The sequence below is a fragment of the Dasypus novemcinctus genome, chromosome 5, assembly GCF_030445035.2.
Source record: "Dasypus novemcinctus isolate mDasNov1 chromosome 5, mDasNov1.1.hap2, whole genome shotgun sequence".
NCBI lineage: Eukaryota > Metazoa > Chordata > Mammalia > Cingulata > Dasypodidae > Dasypus > Dasypus novemcinctus.
In genome coordinates, this window is record NC_080677.1 from 82,204,233 (window position 1) to 82,230,091 (window position 25,859).

At 38.0% G+C, this 25,859-nt stretch overlaps 1 protein-coding gene and 1 pseudogene across 1 annotated transcript in view; both read right to left on the bottom strand.

The window, feature by feature from the left end:
* The window catches only part of COG5 (component of oligomeric golgi complex 5), a 488,722-nt gene that overhangs the window by 188,035 nt on the left and 274,828 nt on the right, over positions 1-25,859 (bottom strand). Inside the window, exon 7 of the mRNA XM_058296542.1 lies at positions 22,351-22,481. Coding sequence (XP_058152525.1) covers positions 22,351-22,481 — 131 coding nt within the window. The remainder of the gene's footprint in view (positions 1-22,350; positions 22,482-25,859) is intronic.
* LOC111766799 (U1 spliceosomal RNA) lies at positions 20,432-20,561 on the bottom strand (annotated as a pseudogene).

Genomic DNA, 25,859 nt, shown 5'->3' on the forward strand with positions numbered 1-25,859 from the left:
AGTCCTGCACTTGTTTGTTGAGAAAGCTTATAATTCTCAAGTTAAAGCCATCTAAATTAAAACATCATCATTTCACTGTGGGGGGCTGGTATTTAGGGTGATGCAGAAACACTTTTTCTAATCATAATGAAATGAAACTGGCAAGAGAATTCAGCAAAATATTGAGACGAATGAAAATGAAAACAGAAGGTATCAAAACCTATGGGATACTGAAAAGGTGGTGCTGAGAGGGAAATTTAAAGCTCTCAATGCTTACATTAAAAAAGGAAGAGCTAAAACTGAAGATCTAACTGCACAACTGGAAGACCTAGAAAAAGAACAGCAAACTAATCCCAAACCAAGCCAAAGGAAAGAAATAGTAAAATCAGGGCAGAAATCAATGAAATTGAGAATAAAAAAACAATAGAAAGAATGAACAAAACCAAAAGTTGGTTCTTTGAGAAGATCAACAAAATCGACAAACCCTTAGCTAGACTGACAAAAAAAGAGAGAAGACACAAATAAATAAAATCAGAAGTGGTCTACTATTGGTGTTTGTAGGTCAATAAGAGAGAAAAGAGATCACAAAAGAATTGATGAACTGCTATAATTAATTACAAAGGAAAATAATATGTTCAATCTTGCCAGGAACTTTTTTTTGAAGCTTAAGAAAATGCTTAATTTTCAGAGATCCCTTTGTTTTTTTTTTTTGTTTTTTTTTTAAATTTTTTTATTTTTTATTGACTTTGTAATAATATTACATTAAAAATATATATGTGAGGTCCCATTCAACCCCACCCCCCCACCCCCCCTCTTCCCCCCCCCCAACAACACTCGTTCCCATCATCATGACACATCCATTGGATTTGGTAAGTACATCTTTGGGCACCTCTGCACCTCATATACATTGGTTCACATCATGGCCCATACTCTCCTCTATTCCATCATGTAGGCCCTGTGAAGATTTACAATGTCCGGTGATTACCTCTGAAGCACCATCCAGGGCAGCTCCATGTCCCTAAGACGCCTCCACCTCTCATCTCTTCCTGCCTTTCCCCATACCCTTTGTCCATTATGTCCACTTTTCCCAATCCAATGCCACCTCTTCTATGTGGACACTGGATTGGTTGTGTCCATTGCACCTTTATGTCAAGAGGAGGCTCAGATTCCACCTGGATGCTGGATGCAATCCTCCCATTTTCAGTTGTAATCACTCTAGGCTCCATGGTGTGGTGGTTGTCCTTCTTCACCTCCATCTTAGCTGAGTGTGGTAAGTCCAATAAATCAGATTGTAGGTGCTGGAGTCTGTTGAGGCTCAGGATCTGGCTATCACATTGTCAGTCCAGAGATTCAAATCCCCTAAATATATCTTAAACCCCAACATTAACTGCACCTCCAGCACATTAGCATGAAAGTCTTATGAAGGGAGATCCCATCTGAGTCCAGATTCATCACACATAAACACCATTTCCAAAGAGGGGCCATCTGCCCTGGTAGTTAACCCCATCGGCCATGACCATAACTCCCATGGGCAGAGATCCCTTTGTATACAATGTATTTATGGTAGTACCTTTACTATGCTGGAAAAAAATTCAAAAATTTCAACTATGAAAGTAAAGAGGGTTCATAATACCACAAATGCTTACTATATGCTATGTAGCCATTTTTCTCTTATTATCCAATTCCTCATTGTCATCTTAGAGAGACCCTGTCCAGACCTTGCTGTGCAATGACTGAGGAGCACCAGGACTCTGGGCTTGACCGAAGAGGTTTTCAACCTCAGGGAAAAAGTCGGTTCCTGGATATTTAGTCGCTAACACTGCAACAAGTACCATAGAAAAGGCTACAGCTGATACTGAACTCCAAAAAATCTGAACTCAGTCCCCTTTCCTGACGCCTCCTAAAGATAAGTGAATATATAATTTTCCTCCATCCTGGTATCTCTAGAAAGTCCTGCACTTGTTTGTTGAGAAAGCTTATAATTCTCAAGTTAAAGCCATCTTCCTAATTAAAACATTATTTCACTGTGGGGGGCTGGTATTTAGGGTGATGCAGATACTAGTCCAAATCAGAACCTCTATCACCTATTTTTTTAAAAAGATTTATTTTTTTATTTCTACCCACATCCTCATTGTTTGCACTGGCTGTATCTGTCCATTTTTTTTTCTTTAGGAGGCATGGGGAACTGAACCCGGGACCTTCAATGTGAGAGGGAGGCGCCTAATCATTTAAGTCACCTCCATTCCCTCCTTTTTTGTGTCTCTCATTATTTTTTTTGTCTCTCGTTGTGTCAGCCTGCTGTGCCTGCCCGTCGTGCCAGCCTCCCGTCTTTCTTAGGAGGCACTGGGACCAAACCACAGACTTCCCAGGTGGTAGGCGGGAGCTCAATTGCTTGAGTCATATCCTCTTCCCTATCACCTATTTTTTTTTAGAGATTTATTTATTTCTCTCCCCTTTCCTGACATTGTCTGCTCTCTGTGTTGATTCACTGTGTGTTCTTCTGTGTCCCCTTGCACCGTCAGTGGCATGGGGAAACTACGTTATGTTGCTGTGTCAGCTCTCTGTGTGCAGCGCCACTCCTGGGCAGGCTGCGCTTTTTTCATGTGGAGTAGCTCTCCTTGCAGGGCTCACTCCTTGCATGGGGGCCACCCCTAAGCGGGGGCGCCCCTGCGTGGCACAGCACCCCTTGCGTGTAGCAGCTCTGTGAGTGGGCCACATGGGTCAGGAGGCCCTGGGTATCGAACCCTGGATCCTCCCATATGGTAGGCAGATGCTCTATCAGCTGAGCCATTTCCGCTTCCCCCATCACCTATTTTTGAAAGCTAATTAGAGCATGAGGTAATGGAGTCTGTTATAATTCTGAAAATACCAAAAAGTCTTCTTTCTTTTCCCCCCTCTGATTTCTGTTCACTGAAAGCCTCTCCTCAGAAAGAGGAAACACACGTGTACACACACGCACACACAGAAGAGCAGCAGGTAGTTTGGCTACTTAACGGATGTTTATCCTGCCCCATGCTGTGACTAATTGCCTACAATGTTGATGGATGTTTTTTTTACTATTGTGGTGACATGGTATGCTTCATTACCAAATGTGCTCTAAACAATTATTTTCTAACGTTTTGTAAAGAAAGCAACAGTGAATTCACTGTGGATCTTTTATATACAGAATAATGACTGTTTTTTTTTTTTTTGTAAAGTACAGTTTGGTGGTTTTTTTTTAAAGATTTATTTTTATTTCCCCCCACCCCCCCATTGTCTGCTCTCTGTGTCCATTCACTGCGTGTTCTTCTGTGACTGCTTCTATCCTTATCAGCGGCACCCCGAATCTATGTTTCTTTTTGTTGCGTCATCTTGTTGTGTCTTATTAACTATATATTTTTACATAGGAAAAAACAATAGTTCCTCTGGATCTAAGTCATTTATTAAGCTTATGAATTCAAAAATATTTTGTTAATATTGTAGTAGAGACGAAAATACTACAAAGATATTTAAAACTGACTAAATGAATAAAGCAATTAATTAGGAAATGAAGAGTAATAACTAAAGAGAAGTTACTTGATTCTAAAAATTTTTTTTTGTTTGCAAAAATAATGCTAAAAAAAAGAAACTGCACTAACTTTCTTTTAATAAACAGCTATTTGAGATAACGAAGGGTCATGCAAATGAAGTGACAACATACCAACAAAAGTTGCAGTTAAATGAATATTTCCATTAATGGCTTTTTATTCCAAATAAGATCTGGATACAATGGAGTAGTGTAAATGATGTCCATTTCTTTCTTTAAAGTAAATTCAATCAGGTGATAAAATTGAATCCAATTTATCTAAGATTTGATTTCAAAAAATGACCTCATTCACTTATTAACCAATAAGCAAAACATAAAATTGTTGAAGACAATGAAGATGGGAGAATTTCTGGTATTCTTAACCACTGTTGATTTTACAATTGGCTAAGATTCCACTAAAGACCTGTGTGCGATTTTAAGGTGTACAATTAAGTGATACTGACAATGATAGATATTAACTACAGTACTCAACAAAAGAGGATTATCAATAAAAAAGGACACAGGAGATGACAGCCTCTCTGAGAAACAGAAAAGCAGGGTATCAGCATAGAGTAAAATGGGATGCAGGACAAGAGTGGAAGGCTGATGGCAAGTGGAAAGATTCTAAAACAGTAATTTCAGGGAATGGGAAAAAAGTTGGCCAGAGGAATGTAAGTATTGTGAGGAATACTGAGGGACAAGTTTAGCTTAATCGTCACATTTCTAAATGTCTAAAGACATTTCTGCTATAAAAGTTCCTTTTTCAATGCAAATTGCTTCATAAACTGTCAAATAATTTTAAATGTAATTTTCTTCTTTCTTTTCTTTTTAAAAAAATAAACAGATCACACAAAACGTTAGTTTAAAAAACATGAGGTTCCCATATACCCCACTACCCACCACCCCCCCTTCCACATCAACATCCCCTTTCATTAGTAAGGCACATTCATTGCATTTGGTGAATACACCCTGGAGCACTACCACACTGCATGAACCACAGTTTACATTGTAGCTTACTTTCTCTCAGTCTATCCAGTGGGTTTTGGCAGGATATACAATGTCCTGCATCTGTCACTGCAATATCATTCAGGACAACTCCAAGTCCCAAAAATGCCCCATATCACACCTCTTCCTCCCTCTCCCTGCCCTCAGCAACTCCTGTGGCCACCATCTCCACATCAATGATACAATTTCTTCCATTGCTAGAGTCACAACAGTTCTACAGTAGAATATCAGCAAGACCACTCCAATCCATATTATAACCCACCATCCTGTGGACCCTGGGATGGTGATGTCCACTCCACCTCAAAATTGAGAGGGGGCTTAGAGTCTGCATGGCTGATGGATGCGACTCTCCTGTTTGCAGTTGTAGACACTCTCGATTCTCTGGTGTGGTGGTTGACCATTCTCACTCCCCCACCCCATCAGCTGACCTAGGCAAGTTCAGTGAACCAGAGAGTAGGTGTGACAACTCTGCTGACGCTCAGGGCCCAGCTGGCATATCAGACAGTCCAGAGATTCAAGTCTTCTGAGCATACACCAACCCCAGCACCATAAACATAATTTTTTAAACGAGAATAAACTGCTTCATCTTATTAAAGAAAGGGGAATGCAGAACCTCAAGACTACACCCTTACCTTGCTAGCTATGTGATCTTCAGTTAACTTCCTAATCTCTTCAGGTCTTTATTTCTTTAACTATAAAAAGTGAAATAGTATATCTTCTTCACAGTTCTGTTAGATCAATTAAGATAACAAATATAAAATGATTATCACAAAGCCCAGGAAAGAAGAGCTAGTCAATAAAAGTTAGCTTCATTCTTAATTCCTACACTGTCTGCTGACACAGCTGTGTATCACCTCTGTCCTGTTGCTCTCCAAGAAGAGCAGTCTAGCTCTAAAACACAGGTTCTTTCCACTAAGACACACTCCTTCCCAATAAGCATTACTTCCATGGTGTACTTATCCACAGGGTTTAATCTTCTCAGCTCTGTAAAGCCAGAAACCTGGTTTGATGAACATAACTCAGAGAACACAGGTCTGAGGAAGACAGACAGACATGACCAAATTCAGAAGATGTTATAAACACAAACACCAATTTATAGGTAAGAAATGCAGTAAAAATTATAAATTGAAACAGAATGTTAATATTGACAGATCAGTAATTTCCCCTATTTAGGAAATTGATGTAAAAGAAGCCAAATTATATTCAAAAGTTTACTTTACAGGGAAGTGGACGTAGCTCAAGCAACTGGGCTCCCGACTACCATATAGGAGGCCCAGGGTTTGATGCCTGGGGCCTCCTGGCGAAGGCGAGTTGGCCCATGTGACAAGCTGGCCCATGGGGAATGCTGGCCTACACAGAGTGCTGGCCTGCACAGAGTACTGCCCATGCAGGAGTGCTGCCCCGCTCAGGAGTGCTGCCCTGAGCAGGAGTGTTGGTCCTTGTGAAGAGCTGGCATAGCAGGAAGACGCAACAAAAAGAGAAAAAGAGGAGAGATAATAAGAGATGCAGCAGATCAGGGAGCTGAGGTGGTGCAAGAGAATGATTGCCTCTATCCCACTCCGGAAGGTCCCAGGATCGGTTCCTGGAGCCACCTAATGAGAATACAAGCAGACACAGAAGAACATACAGTAAATGGACAGAGAGAGCAGATAACGGGGGGAAGGGGGGGATATAAATCAATATTTTTTTAAAAAGCTTACTTTATACATAAGGAATCTAAAATAACAAATGAACTGGATATCTGAATGGCAAATTATGATGATATGATCCATACGCCTTACAAAGAGACATCTTCCCACTCACTAAGACAGGCCTACCCTCTTTGAATCATACTGGCATATACAACAAAATTATAACTCCATGGCTCCTGTTTTACTAAGATCCATGAAGATCACTCCACATCTACTCACCTAGGAGCACACTACCTTTATACTTTTTTCTTCATTTGTCTAACTTAATCTCACTGATTGGAAATATTTTATTGGCTATACAAGAGTCACCTACTTTACTGATTTTTTTTTTTCTGGAAGTACTGGGGATTGAACCCTGTCCTTGTATTTGTGATACAGATACTCAACCACTGAGCTACACCTGCTCCCCTACTTTAAAAATCTTTTGATTTACTTTGATATACTCTGAACACATAAGAAAACTATCAATATTTAAGGGATATTAATTTACTAAAAGTATGCCAGTTCTTCATTTATAGTTTGTATGACTTTTTAAAAACTGTGAAGCAAGGTCAAATTTGACAATTGTTAAAAGGTACCTCAAAACAGTAAAATATCTAAAATATGGTTTACTAAGGAACAACTATCCTAGAAAAGGCCTTCTCACTTTAAATAATAGGAGAATACAAGAAAAATATTAAGTATTTGAAAGTAACCATTCCTTTGTGACATGTTAAAATCATCCATCCCTACTAAAAATAATATTTTAGTGCTATAAACCTTGCTATTGTTTCCTTTCTAGAGTTTCCTGGTTTGATTCCCATGGTATTAAATACAATAAAATATTAAGTATTGCATAAATGAAAGAATACATACATATATATATCAACATACACTTCACAGGTAAAAAATTTAAAACTGTATATACAAGAAGTTTTAGATCTCTTATGTAGTTATAATATGAACAAGAATTCAACAGATTCGTGCTATTACACTTTGTGAAATGAAAATCACTATCTTTCTTGCAACTAAACAAGCTGGACGAATATCAATTTTGTATAGCAATATTCATCTCTATTGACAGTTGAACTGAAATTCCTTGAATGTTTCTTTGAGAAGATTAGGACTGTGAATTAATTTTCAACAAAAAAACACTAAGACTGCCTTGGAGTACTTTTATTCAATTATCTAATTTAATTATTTATTTAGTAAATATTCATTGAGCAATTCAGGGAACATGGAAAATAAGAGATAAATGATAATAATTCTAGCCCTTAATGAACCTCAATCTAATAACTCAGTCAGAAAAATAAACATCACCACAGAGTATAATAAATGCTCAAATAACAACGAATAACATTTATGAAGAACGTCCATTTTTTTAAGGTACTGTTAAAACCTTGAAAGAGGTTCTAACACATCTTGAAGAATCAGGGAAGGCTTCATGGAGAAAAGACAAAGCTGGGTATTAGAGAATGAATAAAAAACAAATTAACTAGAGGAGTAAGATAGTAAAGTGTGTTTGAGAAATAGTTAATATTAAATTCAACTGCAAGCAGGAGAATCACATCCATCAGCCATGTGGGTTCTAAGCCTCCTCTTGATTTAGAGGTGGAGTGGACATCCCCATCCTATGGTTCACAAGATGGAGGAATTAAATATGGATTAGAGTGGACTTACTGACATTCTACTGTAGAACTATTGTGACTCTAGCAATGGAAGAAATTTTGTCATTGATATGGAGACGGAGGCCACAGGAGTTGCTGAGGGCAGGGAGAGGGAAGAAGAGGTGTGATATGGGGCATTTTTGGGACTTGGAGTTGTCCTGAGTAATATTGCAGTGACAGATGCAGGACATTGTATATCCTGCCATAATCCACTGAATCGACTAGGGGAGACTATAAACTACAATGTAAACTGTAATCCATACAGTGTTGCAGTGCTCCAAAATGTATCCATCAAATGCAATGAACGTGCCACAATGATGAAAGAGGATGTTGATGTGGAAGGAGTGGAGTGGGGTGGGGAGTGGGGTTATGTGGGAACCTCTAATATGCCTCTCATATAACCTCTCATATAAATATATTTTTTAAAGATTTATTTATCTCCCCTTCTCTGCCCCACCCCAGTTGTCTGCTCTCTGTGTCTATTTGCTGCACGTTCTTTGTCCGCTTCTGTTGTTGTCGGCGGCACGGGAATCTGTTTCTTTTTGTTGCATCATCTTGTGTCAGCTCTCCCTGTGGGCGGTGCCATTCCTGGGCAGGCTGAACTTTCTTTCGCGCTGGGCGGCTCTCCTTATGGGGTGCACTCCTTGCGTGTGGGACTCCCCTGCGTGGGGACACCCCTGCATGGCAGGGCACTCCTTGCGCACATCAGCACTGCGTATGGGCCAGCTCCACACGGGTCAGGGAGGCCTGGGGTTTGAATCGTGGACCTCCTATGTAGTAGACGGACGCCCTAACCACTGGGCCAAGTCCACTTCCCTCTGATTTTTTTTAATGTAACATTTTGTGTGAACTATGTATCTTTAAAAAAAAAGACAATAAAAAATTGCTAAAAGAAAATATTAAGTGCAAAAACAAACGACTGAAGAAAACCTGGTATGTTCAGGAACAAGGATAGTTAGCCCTAAGTGTCATTTGGAAATGTGGAAAAATGTCAAGAAACAAATGGGATTAGAGTTTGGGATTTCTAATGACCAAAGTTGTTCAAGGATTTTAAGTGAAAAAGGAACATGAGTAGCTATCCCTTATATTAAGATTATTCTGGAAGCTATGTGAATATTCAGGGGGAGATTAGAAGTAACCCAGGTGAGGTTTTATTGATTCATATTAATATTTATAAAGAATAAATCCATCCTAAGTGTATAATCAATGGTATTCAGTATAATCACATAGTATGCATTCATCACTTCAATCATTTTTCAAGCATTTTCATTATTCCCATAATAATAATAATTAAAACAAAAAACAAAAAACACCTCATCATCTCTAAATCTCTCTATACACAGGAACTGAGAACCCTCCAACTCTACTGGAATATCCTTCCATTTATTTAAGTCTTCTTCAGTTTCTTTTAGCAATATTTTGCAGTCTTCTGAATATAAGTCCTTGATGACCTTGGCTAAGTTTATTCCTAAATATCTGATTCGTTTAGTTGATATTATAAATGGATTGTTTTTCTGATTTCCTTCTCAGATTGCACATCATTAATGTATAGAAACTATTGATTTTTTGCATATTAATCTTGTATCCTGTCACTTTGCTGATCTTGTCTATTAGTTCTAGTACATTTGTTGCAGATTTTTCAGGATTTTCTAGATATAGGACCATATCATTAGTGAATACTAAAAGTTAATTTCTTCCTTTCCTATTTGGGTAGCTTTTATTTCTTTATCTAGTCTAATTGTTTTCACTAGAACTTCTAGCACAATATTGGATAACAGTGGTGACAGTGAGCATCCTTCTCTTGTTCTTGATCTCAGCAGGAAAGTTTTCAGGTTTTTACTGTTGCGTACAATGCTAGAGGGTTTTTTTTTTTTTTTTTTGGTGTTGTAGTTCCTGCCCCCTAAGAAAGCTCCCTTTTCTGCTTGTTTTTGTTTTGTTTCCTCTTTTTTTTTTTTTTTGCTGTTTTGGTCATTGTTTGTGCTCACTATCTACTCAGTGTTTTGGGGTTTTTTTGACTCCTTGTCTGCTCATTGTTTTTTTCTTTTAGGAGGCACTGGGAACTGAACTGGGGCCCTCCCATGTGGGAGGCTGGTACAACTGCTAGAGCCACATTCGACTCCCTAGCTATAGTTTTTTGTGTTTTTTGAGGTTCTGGGGCTGGGGACCTGCGACCTCATTTATGGGAAGCCAGCACTCAACTGCTAAGTCACATTGGCTGCCCTGAGTTGGTTTTTGTTTGTTTGCTTGTTGTTTGTTTTCTTCTGTTTTTAGGAGGCACTGGGGACTGAACCTGGGACCTCCCATGTGGGAAGCAGGTGCTCAACTGCACGAGCCACATCTACTCCCTATAGATTTTTCATATATGCATTTGACCATATTGAGAAAGCTTCCTTCTAATCCTTTTGTGGAGTGTTTTTATCAAGAAAGTATTTTGTCAAATGCCTTTCCTGCATCAATCAAGAGGATAATGTGATTTGTTCTTCAATTTATCAATGTGGTTTATTACATTAATTGATTTTCTTGTGTTGAACCACTCTTAAATACCTGGGATAAAACCCACTTACTTGATCTTGGTGTATAATTATTTTAGTGTGCTTTTGGATTTTGTTTGCAAGTATTTTGTTGAGGATTTTTGCATCTATATTTGTAACAGACGCTGGTATGTAACTTTCTTTTTATGTAGTATCTTTACCTGGTTTTGGTATGAGGGTGATGTTGGCTTCATAGAATGAATTTGGTAGTGTTCTTTCCTATTCAATTTTTTTGGAGAGCCAGAGGTCTTTGAATGATTGGTAGAATTCACCTGTGAAGACAACTGGTACTGGGCTTTTCATCATTGGGAAGTTTCTGATGACTATTTCAATCCCTTTACTTGGGATTGGTTTGTTGAGATTTTCTATTTCTTCTTCTAGGGTCAGTGTAGTCAGTTCATGTATTTCTAGGAATCTGTCCATCTCGTCTGCATTGTCCAGTTTTTTGGCATACACTTGTTCACAGTATCCTTTTATAATCTCTATTATTTCTGTGGGGTCAGTGATAATGATCCCTTTCTCATTTCTAATTTCATTGTGTCTTCACTGTTTTTTTGTCAGTCTAGCTAAGGGTTTGTCAATTTTGCTGATCTTCTCTAAGAACCAACTTTTGGTATTGTTGATACTCTCTGTTGTTTTGCTGCTCTCCATATCATTTATTTCTGCTCTGATCTACTATTTCCTTCCATCAGCTTGGTTTGGGATTAGTTTGCTGTTCTTTTTCTAGTTCCTCCAGGTGTGCAGTTTGATCTTCAATTCCAGCTTTCTTTTTTAATATAAGTGCTGAGATCTATCTATTTACCTCTTAGCACTGCCTTTGTAGTATCCTGTAGGTTTTGATAGGTTGTGTTCTCATTTTCATTTGTCTCAAGGTATTTCTTGAATTCTTTTGCAATTTCTTCTTTGACCCACTGGTTGTTTAAGAGTGTGTTGTTTAACCTCCATGTATTTATGAATTTTTCCTTTTCCAGATCATTTTTGATTTACAGCTTTATTAGGCTATGCTCAGAGAAAGTGTTTTGTATAATTTCAAACTTTTAAAATTTATTGAGTCTTGTCTTGTGACCCAACATATGGTCCATGAGAAGTATCCATGAGCACTTGAAAAGAAAATATATCCTGCTGTTTTGGGGTGTAATTTTCTATAGATGTTGTTAGGTATAGTTCATTTATCATATTATTCAAGCTGTTTATTTATCCTCTGCCAAATGTTCTACCCAATACTGAGAATGGTGCACTGAAGTCTCCAACTATTATTGTAGAGACATTTATTTCTCCCTTCAGGTTTGCCAGTATGTGCCTCATGTATCTTGGGGTGCTTAGATTAGGTGAAAAGATACTAAGTATAGTTATTTTTTCTTGGTGAATTGCCCTTTTAATTAATATATAATAACCTCTTCATACCTTGTAAGAGTGTGTGAAGATTTTGCATTTAAAATCTATTTTGTCCAATATTAGTATCAGTATTCCAGCTGTTTTTGGTTACTATTTGCATGGAATATCTTTTTTCAACCTTGCACTTTTAACCTGGTTGTATCCTTATGTCTGAGGTGAATCTCTTGTAGATAGTATATTGATGGTTCATATTTTCTTAATCCATTCTATCAGTTTATGTCTTTTGATTGGGGAGAATAAGCCATTAATGTTTGATGTTATTACTGTACAGGTATTCCTTACTTTGTCCATTTTGTCCTTTGGCTTTCTTTTGTCATATCTTACTATTGTCTGTTTTAAGAACCCTTTAATTTACTCCTTTTTTTTTTTTTTTAGGTATTTTTATTTCTTTCTCTCCCCTCCCCACCCCATTTGTCTGTTCTCTGTGTCCATTCACTGTGTGTTCTTCTGTGTACACTTCTATTCTTGTCAGCGGCACTGGGAATCTGTGTCTCTTTTTGTTGCATCATCTTGCTGTGCTAGCTCTCCGTGTGTGCAGGGCCATTCCTGGGCAGGCTGAACTTTCTTTCACGCTGGGCAGTTCTCCTTAGGGGGCGCACTCCTTGTGCATGGGGTTCCCCTACATGGGGGACACCCGTATGGCAGGGCACTCCTTGTGTGCATCAGCACTGCGTGTGGGCCAGCTCCATGTGGGTCAAGGAGGCCCTGGGTTTGAACCATGGACCTCCCATGTGGTAGACGGACACTCTAACCATTGAGCCAAGTCTGCTTCCCTAATTTACCCTTCTTAATAATCTTCATTTCTACATTCTTCCGCACGTGTTTCATACTTGTTAGTTCCTTTCAATCTATAGCACTCCCTTTAGTATCTCTTGTAATGCTGGTCTTTTGGTAACATATCCTATCAGTTTTTGTTTGTTTGTGAAGACCTTGTACTCACTCTCATTTTTGAAGGACAGTTTTGCTGGATACAGAATTGATGGCTGCCAGTTTTTCTCTTCAGTACCTTAAATACATCATACCACTTCCCTTTTGCTTCCACGGTTTCTGATCAGAGGTCAACACTTAATGTTACCAAGGGACCCCTGCATATGATGTTTTCCTTTTCTTGTGCTTTCATAATCTTTTTCTTTGGGGGTGTGGGTACCAAACCATGAATTGAACCCGAGACCTCATATGTGGTCAGCTGGGGCTCATTTATTGAGCCACATCAGTTCCCTTAAGTTGGTTTTTCATTTCTTTGCTTATTATTATTATTATTTTTTAGGAGGCACCAGGAACCAAACCCAGGACCTCATATGTGGCAAGTAGGTGCTCAACTGCTTAAGCCACATCTGCTCCTAAGAATCCTCTTTATCTCTGATATTTGTCAATCTGAATAGTAGGTGTCTTGGGGTAGGTCTATTTAGATTTAATCTGTTTGAGGTGCATTGTCCTTCTTGGATATTGATATTTATGTCTTTCATAAGGGTTGGGAAGGTTTTGGTCATTATTTCCTCAAATATTCTTTCTGCCCATTTTTCATTCTCTTCTCCTTCTGGGACACCGATAATGGGTATGTTTGTGCATTTTGCATCGTCATTCAATCTTCTGAGACCCTGTTGCATTTTATCCATTCTCTTCTCTTTCTGTTCTCCTGTCTTTGTTTAAAACTTTATTGAAGTGTATCATTCAAATATGAAAATACATAAACAATAAGAGAATATGAAAGTTTGAACTTAAAAAACAAGCATGCATAACATCATACAGGAGTCCTATATATCACTCCACCACCAATACCTAATATTGCTGTGAAACATTTGTTACAAATTATGAAAGAACATTGTTAAAATATTACTACAAACTATAGTGAATATCTTACATTTGGTGTATTTTCCCCCAACCGACACTATTATTTTTAAATATATTTTTATTATAGAAGTTGTGAACATACAAAACCATCATGCACATGTATAGAATTCCCATGGTATGGTGTGTTAGTCCCCTTCACTAACACAGTACACCATGGGGGAACATCTGCTATAGATTATAGGATAATAACATCAGACCATTACCACCGAACATGGTCTGTAGTGTACATTTGGCACACATTTTCCATACTCCATTATCAAAACAGCTTGAAGAAAGAAAGAGGACCCCTATTTCACACCTTACACAAAAATTAACTCAAAATGGATCAAAGTCCTAAATATAAAAGAACCATAAAGGTAGTAGAAGAAAATGTAGGAAAATATGTTCAAGACCTGTTCTCCTGACTTTTCCAGTTCTGATGTTCTGTCTTTGAAATCACTAATTCTGACTTTGAGAAATTAAAATCTGCTCTTATATGCCTCTAATGTATTTGGTGGGGGCAATACCAGGGCTGGGGATTGAACTCAGGACCTTGGATGTAGGAAGCAGGCATTCAACCACTGAGCCACATTGGCTCCCCTAAGTTGGTTTTCATTTTGTTGCTTATTGTTTATTTTTTATTGTTTTTAGGAGGCACCAGGAACTGAATCTGGGACCTCCCATGTGGGAAGGGGGTGCTCAACTGTTTGAACCATATCCGCTCCCCTCTAATGTTTCCCCCCACCCCCGAGTTGTCTCCCTCATTTGTTTGCTTGTTGTTTTTGCTTCTTGTCCTTTTGTTTTCTCTTTAGGAGGCACCAGAAACTGAACCCAGAACCTACCATATGGGAGGCAGGTGCTCAACTGCTGGAGCCACATCTACCCGCTGCTCTTTTGTTTTTGCTTTTTGTCTGTTCACTGTTTTTTGCTCATTGTCTGCTCATTGTTTGTTTGCTTTCTTTTGGAGGCACTGGGACCCAAACCTACAACCTCCCAAGTATTAAACTGCTTGAGCCACATCTGCTCCCCTCTAATGTATTTTTAATCTTGTCCATTGCATCTTTCACTTCCATAAGTTCTGTTACTTTTCTTTGCAGGCTTTCAGATTGTTCTTTATGCTCACCCACTGTCTTCTTAATATCCTTTATCTCTTTAGTCATATTTATTTTCAATTCTTTGAATTGATACAGGAGATTTGTGTAGTTATCACTGATTAGTTGTCTTAAATCCTGTATCTCTTCAGAATATCTGGTTTGTTTCATTTTCTGGGCCACCTCTTCCTGGTTCCTAGTATGGCTTGTAATTTTTTTGCTGATATCTAGGTATCTGAACATGTTGGTGAAACTACTCTGATGGCCAATTTCTCTCTCCTGCCTGTTCATTTCTTTTGTTTTTTTCCCACAGCTCTTCTTTGATATTTAGGTCAACTTATTTGGGGTATTTAAAGTTGCCCAAGTAAACTTATCAAAATCAGGCTAGGTGTGAACCAAATGTATACTATGGACATGGTAACAATCAGATGATATTATCAATCTGTAACAAATGTTCCACCACAGTGTGGTGTGTTGATAGAGGGGTGTTGCTTGGGAATTCTGTTAATGGCATGATTGTTTTATAAGTTAACAAATTCTGTCACAAAAATATATTTTAAAAATAATAATAAGGTGTGTTGGGGGAAAAACACACCAAATGTAAGAAAAGGACTATAATTAGTAGTAAAATTTTGACAATATTATTTCATAATTTGTAACAAACATCTCACAACAATGCAAGGTGTTGGTGGAGGGTTGATGTAGGGAACCCCTGTATAATGTTATGTATGTTTGCTTTGTAAGTTCACAACTTTTACTATACACTTAATTGTTTATGTATGTTCATATATAAATGACATAAAGATAATAATGGGGGAGGTTGGGGAAAAATACTTCAGTTAGTAATAATGCTTTGGCAATGCTCTTTAATCATTGACGAGGTTTAACAATGTAAGGTGTTGGTGGTACGGTGAGTTATGAGAATCCTGTATGATGTTACATATGTTTGTTTTATAAGTTAACTATTACTATATACTTATTGTTTATGTATGTTTGTGTGTGGGTGATATACTTTAATAAATTAATAAAAAAAAAATCAGGCTAGGGATTCGCTAATGGGGCACAGATTTTTCTCTCAGAAGTTAGGGTTAAGAAAGACCTACAGGGCAATTTTTTCCATGCAATTTCCACACAGGCCAGCAGATGGTGCTCCTTGGCATACCTTTCCATGGTGGTGGTTCTTTCTATCTCTACTTCCGTGTGTTTTGGTCTGGCCAGCGCCTAGGTTCAAGCTAGCTCTGCTAGCCCAATTCATTGAAGAGAAGCCCTTTGACACCCCTTCCCTTTTCCCTTTTAACAGGTGACAGGGTGGAAGTCATCTGTTCCCCTTTCAGCTGCAGTGAGCCAGAGGGTTTACCCCGGCTTAATATCTTGGGAGTAGGAGAGGGGTGTCTGGTAACTCACGTTTGTTGTTTCAGGTTCTTCATCTCTCTGTCCCTCACCCTCCTGAGAACTGTGTAGCACTGTTCTGGTCTGCTGGCCCTCAGAGCAGATCTCTAAGACAGCTTTTGGCCCTTTCTCCACTGTTTTTATGAGAGAGTTGAACCCTGCCTACCTACTCTGAGGCTATCTTCCTGGAACTCCTGTTATTGTGGTCTTGATTTGCATTTTACTAGTGACTAAAAATGCTGAGCATCTTTTCTTATGTTTATTGGTCATTGTTGTATGTTCTCCAGAGAAATGTCTATTCAAGTCCTTTGCCCATTATTTACTGGGCTGCTTTTTTTTCCTGTTCTTGAATTATAGTTCATTGCCTTTTTTTGTAAATAAAGATTTAATAGAACACAGTCCTGCTTGTCCATTTGCATATTATCAATGGCGACTTTCATATTATAACAGATTTAACTACTTGTAGCTGAGACACAGAGCCTAAAATATGTATACAAACAGTCTGCTAATCCCTAAACTAGCTGACATCCGGTTTCCCACTTGAATGATGAGGACATTACAGCAGCTAGAGAAAACAGGAGAAAGTATATAAAACTCTAATTTTGAATTTTCTATATTACAGAGGCATTGGGATGATCACATGGAATAATGTGGATATTATGAAAGAGCATGCTTAATAGCTATTATGCCTTCCTTCTAGTGTGCTTTTACTGTAGAGGTAGCAAGAGAGGCTTTTTCAGACTCTTGTTCCATTTAGGATTCCAGATGTGATTTAGGTTCTGTTAATCACATGTACCTGTGTAAGCTTTAGAAAGAAGAATGGGAACTCCATGAATCAGAAAGTGAACTGCTTTTGCTTCTTTTTCCTTGGCAAGCTTGGTTGTAGAGTTTTTGGATTTTCTATGGTAGTTCTAATACACAGTCCCTACCTTATTAAATGTTAGAAGGCAGAAGAGAGGGCATCCATTTTGCTTTAGGGATCATGTCAGAGGCAATAAACCTCTGATGCTATCAGCTGCAGTGGAGGATGCCTAAAGCAGAAGGCAGCGTGATATGGAAATAGCAGTACCTAACCAGGGATCTTACTCTGCACAGTACAGAACATTCTGGCAGCTCAACCTATATAGGCTATTTCTTCAACAATTTCAATGATATCCTATAATAAATCCCTATCTACTTAAATTTCCTAAAGCAGATTCTTTTCTCCATAACCAAATTCTAACCAATATTAGCATCATCCCGGCAGGCAGATATACAGATCCGGATTTAGGAAAGAGATCTGGGATACACACTGAGATTCAGAAGTTATCAGTAAATGGGTAAGTACGTGATCACCAAGGAAAATCATTTAGAGTAAAAAGAAAAAGAAAAACGATCTAGAAAACACAGACATTAAGGAAGCAGAAAGAAAATTGTTAAGAATAAGGATGAATCCACAATTTAAGGGAGGGGGGCAGTAAAGACAGATTAGAGAAACTAAGGGAACATCAAGAAGCCAAAAGGGTCACTAATGTCAAAAATTTGAGAGAAGGAAAAAAGGACAAGTGCTTTACAAAATTGGGAAGTGACTGGTGACCTTGGTAATTGTATTTATTGAAGCAGGTTAGAAGCCAGAAGAGTGTGGACTGAGGATTGCATGAGAAGTCAAGAAAGAGAGACAGAAAAAGCAGCATATTCCTTCAAATAGTTTGTGAAGGAAAGATACTAGGAAATAGTTACATAATGAGATATAGGTATGTAAACAGTTAATATTGAAGTAGAGATTTTCTAATCTTTTAAAATGGGAGAAGCTTTAGTATGCATGCATGCTTCAATAAAAGTGCTAGTACAAAGGGAAAGGTTGATGGTAACATGAGAAAGGAAGCAAAAGCGCAAAGTATACAAGCAGAGGATCAAAGGTAGGAGTGTAGAATGTAGGCATGGAACTTAACCTTAAGGAGAAGGGTAGAAGATTTGATGAAGTTGCAGCATTGAGAATGAAGGTGGTGGGAAATTGAAAAAAAAAGTTCATGTCTCATGGCTTTGATTTTCTTTGTAAGGAGACAAGATCACCTTATGAAAATAAAAGAGAAGTGATTATATTGTAGGCTTACAATGAACAAAGTAGATTTAAAACAATTATTTGTGAAATGGAAGAGGAAAATGGACTTATAAAAAGTAATGGAGGGAAGCAGCTGTGGCTCAAGCATTTGAGCTCCTGTTTACCATATGGAGGCCCTATCTGATCCCAGAACCTCCTAGTGAAAAAAAAAAAAGAAAAAAGTAATGGAATCCCAGGTGCATTTCTGAACCACAGATGTTAGTTACACCATTCTTATGGCAGTTTGCTTTTGTTTTTAAACAACACTGAAGCAGAATTGGCATAAAAGTTCAATCCACACATGGCAGTATACCGTGTAGGATTAGTAGAAAGGCAAAGGTAAAAATAACTTGAAGTTATCACCAAGAGCAATGATTTTTACAGTGTGGACCCTGGACCAGCAGCACCAACATCACCTGGGGATGTCAGAAATGCAAATTAGTTCTGGGGATACACCCCAAACCTGCTGAATCAGAAACTCCAGGGGTGATTCTGATGCATGCTAAAGCTGGAGAATTGCTGACCAGGAGAATAATGAAGAGCCAGATCACAGATCAAAATTACATAGAAAAATAAGTCAAGCCAGAGAAAGAGGACATGTGATTGACAGTGAAAAAACTGAGTAGTCAAAGGACTGATGGTCTAAATGCATTCAAAGGATGGGAGTGACATGAAAAAAGTAGTGAGAGGGCAGAAAGGATAGAAATCTAAAGTGAAAGAATGAGACATGGGAGACTTAAGACAAAATGGTGATAATGACAATGTCCATGATTGATAATGGGAGAAAGATGCTAAAGCAGAACAGCAGGAAAGGCCATTAGATTCAAATAAGTCCAGGAGATGTCAAACAACCGTGAGCGAAGGTATGTGAAGAATCATCTCCTTGGAGAATAACACCCAGAATTATGGGGCTTTGAATGAGAGAAAACAGTGCTCTATAAGTCCTGAATGAATAAATGGAAGATACAAAGGTGCTAGTAGATGAAAGCAACTATATGAGGAAGAAGACAATATATATTAAATGAAGTCAATCCCTAGTCTAAAACCCCAAAGAAAGTATAAGCTATATAAATGGATAGACTTGAACCCAGAAGCCACTTCTTAGGAAGACAACTACTCTTTCTTCTATAATTCAGAACAGAAAACAATGATTTATACTTGTCGCAGTGTGGGCTAGCCTGGAGGGCCGCTGCAGGGGCGGTGTGGGCTCAGGCGGAGGGCTGCAACACACGGAGGGGCCTTCTGAGAAGGCGCTCCGGGGCCGGCAAGGTGCGGAGGACACGCGGTAGGAAGAAGACTACCGAGGAGACCAGGATCTGTGCGCAAGTCTGATTTATTCAGGAAGTACAGCAGTTAATATAGGGCGACGATGGGGGAGGGGCAGGGGGCGTGGCCGGGGGGCGGCAGACGGCTGATAGGTTCGTGCAGGGGTGCATCACTGGTTGCGGGCAGAAGACGGGGTAGCCAGGGTTCTCGGCGGCAGCGAGGCGGGGCTGTCATGGCGCGGCGGTGGCCCTCGGGGGAGAGGCGGGGTTAGGCCACCGAGGGGGAAGCGGGTGCAGCTGGGCAGAGGGGCGGGCAGTACGCCCGAACCCCAAGCGGAGGGCCTTAACGCCCGTTCCCGCCACCCGGGTCCGACTCGCACCGGCGCCTGGAGACGAGCCGACCCTTGCTGTCGCCGCGCTCACACACGGTGCCACCCTACATATACTGTTGCCTCTCCTCGTCTTTTGAGGATCTAAAAAAGATATTTTTGCTTATTCAATGTACAGAAGTTCCTTACTTCTTTGAGCAAATTGAAGAGCTTTATCCTCATAGGGAGACTGGAATTCAAACACAATTTGCAAATCAGTCAAAGACTACAGGAGTACTGGTTTAATATTCTATTTCTTGACCTATGTTTTTATTTCACAGATGTGTTCAGATATTTCATTCTACAGGTACATTAGTGATGTTTATTTTTCAGTATGTATGTAATGAATTTTAAAAGTTTATTTAAAAAGTGGCTGATGATCAATTATATATTTTAAAAATTACACTATTAAGAATCAGAAGTCAAATGAAGTACCTTTCTGATCTAAAGACTACTAAAAGAACTAATACCAACATTATTTTTGTCCAATACAAATGTCCAAAATAAAATTCCTGGCTTAGAAGTATCTCAGTGTACAAGATGGCTGCCAATCCAAAGTACCAGAAATGGGTTGACTTTAATAATGGGAATTCTTTTTTTTTTTTTAAATAAAGGTAAAGGGTGAATGTAGTTCCCCACTACTACAAATTATGCAGTTGAGTTTCCCACATCCAGAATGCAATAGTTAAACGTGGCCATGGGAAAACCACCTTTGTGATCATGGTATTTCCCCTGCCGGGTAAGTATAATGGGAATTTTATTAGGGGAAAAGCTTACAGTTCTAAGGTCATGAAATGTCCAAATCAGAACACCATCAGAGATGCTTTCTCACCAAAGCCAGCTACTGTTGATCCTGGGGTCCTGCCACATGGCAAAGATGGCAGCTGATGTCTGTTGAAGGCCCTGTCTTCCCTCCAGAATCTACGGTTTCCCAGAGCTCAGCTGTGGGCTCTGTAGGGCTTGCTTCATTCCAGGCCTCCTCGTTCAGTCTTGCTCTTCTGCTTTCTTTCTGAGTTCAGCTGTGACCTGTCTTTTCAGTCTTGAGTTGCTGCATGGGCCCAAACCCTTGGGGCACTCATACTTAAGCTTTGGCTGCTAGTGATCCTTGAGTCCTTTCTTACATGGCAGGTTAAAAAATAGCAGCTTCCTTTCTCTGTGTGTCTCTTTCTGTGTCTCCATTTATATAAAGCTCCAGTAAGAGGGAGGAGTCACAAACTGAGTCATGGTTCACTGACACAGTTCAATCAAAAGGGTCTCAAATGGGAAGCAGATGTGGCTCAAGTGACTGTGCTCCCACCTACCACATGGGAGACCTGTGGTTCAGTTCCTGGTATATCCTAAAGAAGACAGTAAGCTGATGCAACAGGCAGCCACAGCAAACTAACACAACAAAATGACACAACAATAGACAAAAGAAGAAAAACATAATGAGAGACACAACAAATTAGGGAGCAGTGGTCCCTGGTGCCTCACAAAGAGGATGAGCAGGATGGTGAGTTGGCACAATAGGTAGGTGCCATGAGCTTATGTGACGAGATGATGCAACAAGAGACACAAGAGGAAAAAACATTGGTAGGCAGGTACTACAAGGGAACTGAGGTGGCTTAAGTGATTAGGTGCCTCCGTGCCACATCAGAGGTCCTTGGTTTGGTTCCCGGTGCCTCCTAAAGAAACAAAGAAGACAAACAGACATAGCAAGTGCAAACAATGAAGGGGTGGGGAGAGAGAAATAAATAAATCTTAAAAAAAGTGCCTCACACCCATTGGAATGGATTAGTTCAAGAACATAAATCTTTTTCTTTTTAGGATTCATAAAAGAACTTCAAACAGTCACAAGAAGATACAGAACAAAGCCTGAATATTAACAGTTGTATTATGGTTCCATATAAAAAAGAAAATATATGGTTACAACACAAATGTACAAAAACTGAAGTTTAATACTAATTTGTTAATTGTAATATAACAATACTTTTGGGTTTCTTCAAGTTCAGAAAATTAAGCAGGAAGAAACTTGTTTTTTTTCCCCCGGAATAAAATCTATGGTACCATGATTAAGGGCACTCTGGGGTTACAATATCTAAAGTTTGGGTCCAAACTGTATCATTTACTGGTTGTGTGATCGTAGGCAAATTATTTAAGCTCTCTGTTCCCTGCAAAATGAAAGTAACAATAGTACCAACCTTACTGAGTTATTGAGAGGGTTAAATGAGTAGAAGCATCCTTGAGAAGTAAGCATGCTAAACAAGTAATAACTAGTTAGCTAGTTATCTGCATATACACATTAAGTAAAATATTTTTCACATTATATTCATTATCAATTAGAAATCTAGAGAGAAACTATTTTTAGAAGAATTAAATATATTTCTGGTACAGTTTTTCACTCTATTAACTATATACCCTGGTTTGATTCAAATTTTAGATGTAGTTACTCAGTGGTAAAATGGGGACATAGTATTACTTTTCTGAACTCAAAGTCAATGTTCATCTGTATTATGACATATTTTTCATATGAAAAAAGTTGTATTATTTTTATTACCTGAGTCTCCAAACCCTGCTCTAGCAGGCGCTTAGCTTGATTTTCCACCTCCAGTCGAGCTCTTGCAATAAATAGTAGGTCATTTTCTATTACTTCTATTCCAGAAAGATCTATCCCATGAGAAAGATAATCTATTTAAGGGAAAAAAAACACACATTTACATAATTCAATATTGAATAAATACCAGCGTATCAAAACATCGTGTACAAGGTTTAAAAATACTGCAAATTTTCTGTTGAGTATAGTTCCCTTTTGAAAAACCAGTGTTTTAGAGTAGGCATCAATATCCTAAAATCCTCAGGAGTGAGGAATGAACACACTTACGGGGGGAATGCAACTATAAACTAGACTTATTAGTCTAGCAAAGGAAGATCTTCTAACATTGATATAAAGGCAGTGGTCACCAGAGGTTCTGAGCGGAGGGAGAGGGAAGAACAGGTGTAACGTGGGGCATTTTGGGGATTCTATAATTTTATTCTGAATGACACTGCAGTGACAGATATAGGCCATTACACATTTTACAAAAAACCTATAAAAATGTGCCATACAAAGTGTAAAATATAATTTAAACTATAGTCCATGGTAAGTAGCAATGCTTCAATATGTGTTCATCAATTCTAACAAATGTCCTACACTAATTAAAGATGTTACTGGGAAGAAGTGCAGAAGGTGGAGGGGATAAGGTAAATGGGAATCCCCTTATATTTCCGATGCATCGTTTAAAGAATCTAAAGCTTCTTTAAAAATAAAATAAAATAAAAAGTCACTATTTTCAAAACTACAGTTACCTACACATTTTCTACTTGATAAATAACTACTCTGGTGCTAAATGTTCCAAATAAGCTAGAGTTGGTAAAGCAAGTAAGAAAATTATGGTTATTGGAAGTTCAAAGAAGTGTCAACAGAGTACTTAAAAAGTAGTGTCAAATTTATTTTAATGTGAACAAATACTGTGATAAGCTCAGACATTTTTTACATTGCAAGAGAACAGTTTTAAGTTTTATTCTACAATAGTAAAACTCTTGAAACAAATATTGAACATTTGGAGAATGGTTATTATGGGGGAAAAAAAAAAAACCCTTACCAGACAGCCAGTTTAGATGATCATGTAGATCTAAATTTCCTTATATTAAGGACTTTTATAATATTAGTAAATGTAAAAAAATTACAGAAAGGAATTAGCTCAATTTATAGAATTACATGCACAAGTTTTCAGAGCAAGAAGTGTAAAATGATATCTACCAAGATATTAGATCTACCTACTTAGATCTACCTATTTAGAATTTGGGTAATTTTTAAATTTTAATTTATTTTTATTATCATTTGATTTTTATTTTATTAAAGATTTATTTTTATTTATTTCTCTCCCCTTCCCCCCACCCCCAGTTGTCTGTTCTCTGTGTACATTTTGCTATGTGTTCTTCTTTGTCTGCTTCTGTTGTTGTCAGCAGCACGGGAATCTGTGCCTCTTTTTGTTGCGTCATCTTGTTGTGTCAGCTTTCCGTGTGTGCAGTGCCATTCTTGGGTAGGCTGCACCTTCTTTCGCGCTGGGCGGTTCTCCTTATAGGGCGCACTCCTTGCGTGTGGGGCTCCCCTATGCGGGGGACACCCCTGCGTGGCAGGGCACTCCTTGCATGCATCAGCACTGCACATGGGCCAGCTCCACATGGGTCAAAGAGGCCCAGGGTTTGAACCCCAGATCTCCCAGGTGGTAGACAGACGCCCTATCCACTGGGCCAAGTCTGATTCCCATTTGCTTCTTTTTAATTCTAATTTTAGACATATCTAAGGTAACTAAAATGCTAGAAATGAAGATCAAGATTTGATTAAGGAGCTTAGAAACAGTTCTAAAACTCTTATTTCCTATTTTTAACAGGACAGATAGTTCTAAAAAGTAAAACTGATTTAAGCTGACGATAACTTAGTTTTGCTAATTACTCAACATCAAATGCTTTCCAATATATTCTCTTAATGACAACTAATTTCAATCCTTAAGTTTTATTAAAATATATCTCTGGCACTTAATATTATCATATTTTATTTAAGCTTACGGTTGCTACCTAGGTCAAACTAGATTAAAGCACCCAGTGCAGTGCTAACTACCCATTTATCAGCACTCAAATATCTGTTGACTGAACACTATCTAATTAGTTATAAATAAGGGACAAAATGAAATAATATAAAGTGTAGCTGAATAATGATTTTAATTATACCCCAACCGTGAGCAATTTTTTAAAAATGTGCATATCTAATGGGACTTTTGGCTTAAGATTCTGCTTCACAATTTATTTACTAGGTGATCATGGACTGTGATAAAGCTTCTCTGAGCCTCAGTTTTTCATTGTAAAATGCCAGGAATTATAATTAATGCCCTACATAACTCTTAAGACTATCATAAAATCAAAATAAATTAATATATGCCAAATTATTTCATATAACAGTCTATTATGTAAGTGTAGATTGGCTCTGCAATCCCCAGGAAATAAACAAATATCTGTTTTTTTTATTTTAAATTTTATTTTTCAGAAATTCTGAGAAAATTTTATTTGACCCAAGCTGTAGTAATCAATGATGAAATGCTATGTTCAACCTAAAAACAATGACTAGACAATGTAGAATTAAACAACAGACAAAGAAACAAAAGGAAATTAATATTTTTTTCTTTAATCTGGTTGTTAGCTATTTTTATTTTTTTCTGCTAAGAGAAGAAAACAGAAGAACGAAGAAGAAAAGGCATTGGGAGAAAGAGAGCTGGATGAATTCTAACTCTACTTCTAGCATATATGTATTCAAATGCAAGTCTTAAAATTTTTGAAACAATTCACTTTATTCATAAAATGAGCTGGATTACATTACTTCTAGCAACCCTTCCAGTTATACTTTTTGGGGGAGAAACAATGCCAATAGTTACTCTATTATTATGAATTCTGATCTACAAACTCTGGGATGATTCATTCAACTCAGTTTTTGAGCATCAACCATTTTAAATTCACAAAGTGATAAAAATGGATCAGAAGTAAATCCTGACCTCAAGATACTTAGTAACTAGTAGAAAAGTCTAAGACAGGAAGACAAAGCAGAAAGTTATTAACATTGAAAACAGAGATAAAATGCATTATACCAGGTATTGTGAAGACACAAAGAAAAAGTAAGTACAGTTCATTTCCTAACAGAGCAAACATTCAAGTCAAGGAGAAAGAAATATAAAAGATTAACCCAATTTTAAAAGTAAAAAATGGCCCTCGTCAATTTATCTAACCTGCCACCAACATTTATCCAAAAACATAATGACGTTCACTCATTTTAAGAAATAACCAAAAGATACACTTAGATTTGGAGTACAGAGTTCTATCAGCTGGGAGAAAAGAGCTTTCCTTACTGATTATTTTACAAACCTTCTGTTCTATAAAAGATAAATGAGAAATAAATAAAAAATAAAATCTTAAAAAAGAAGATAAATGTAGCAATAGAAAAAAATTAGTTACACAACATTATGTGTACTAAATTAG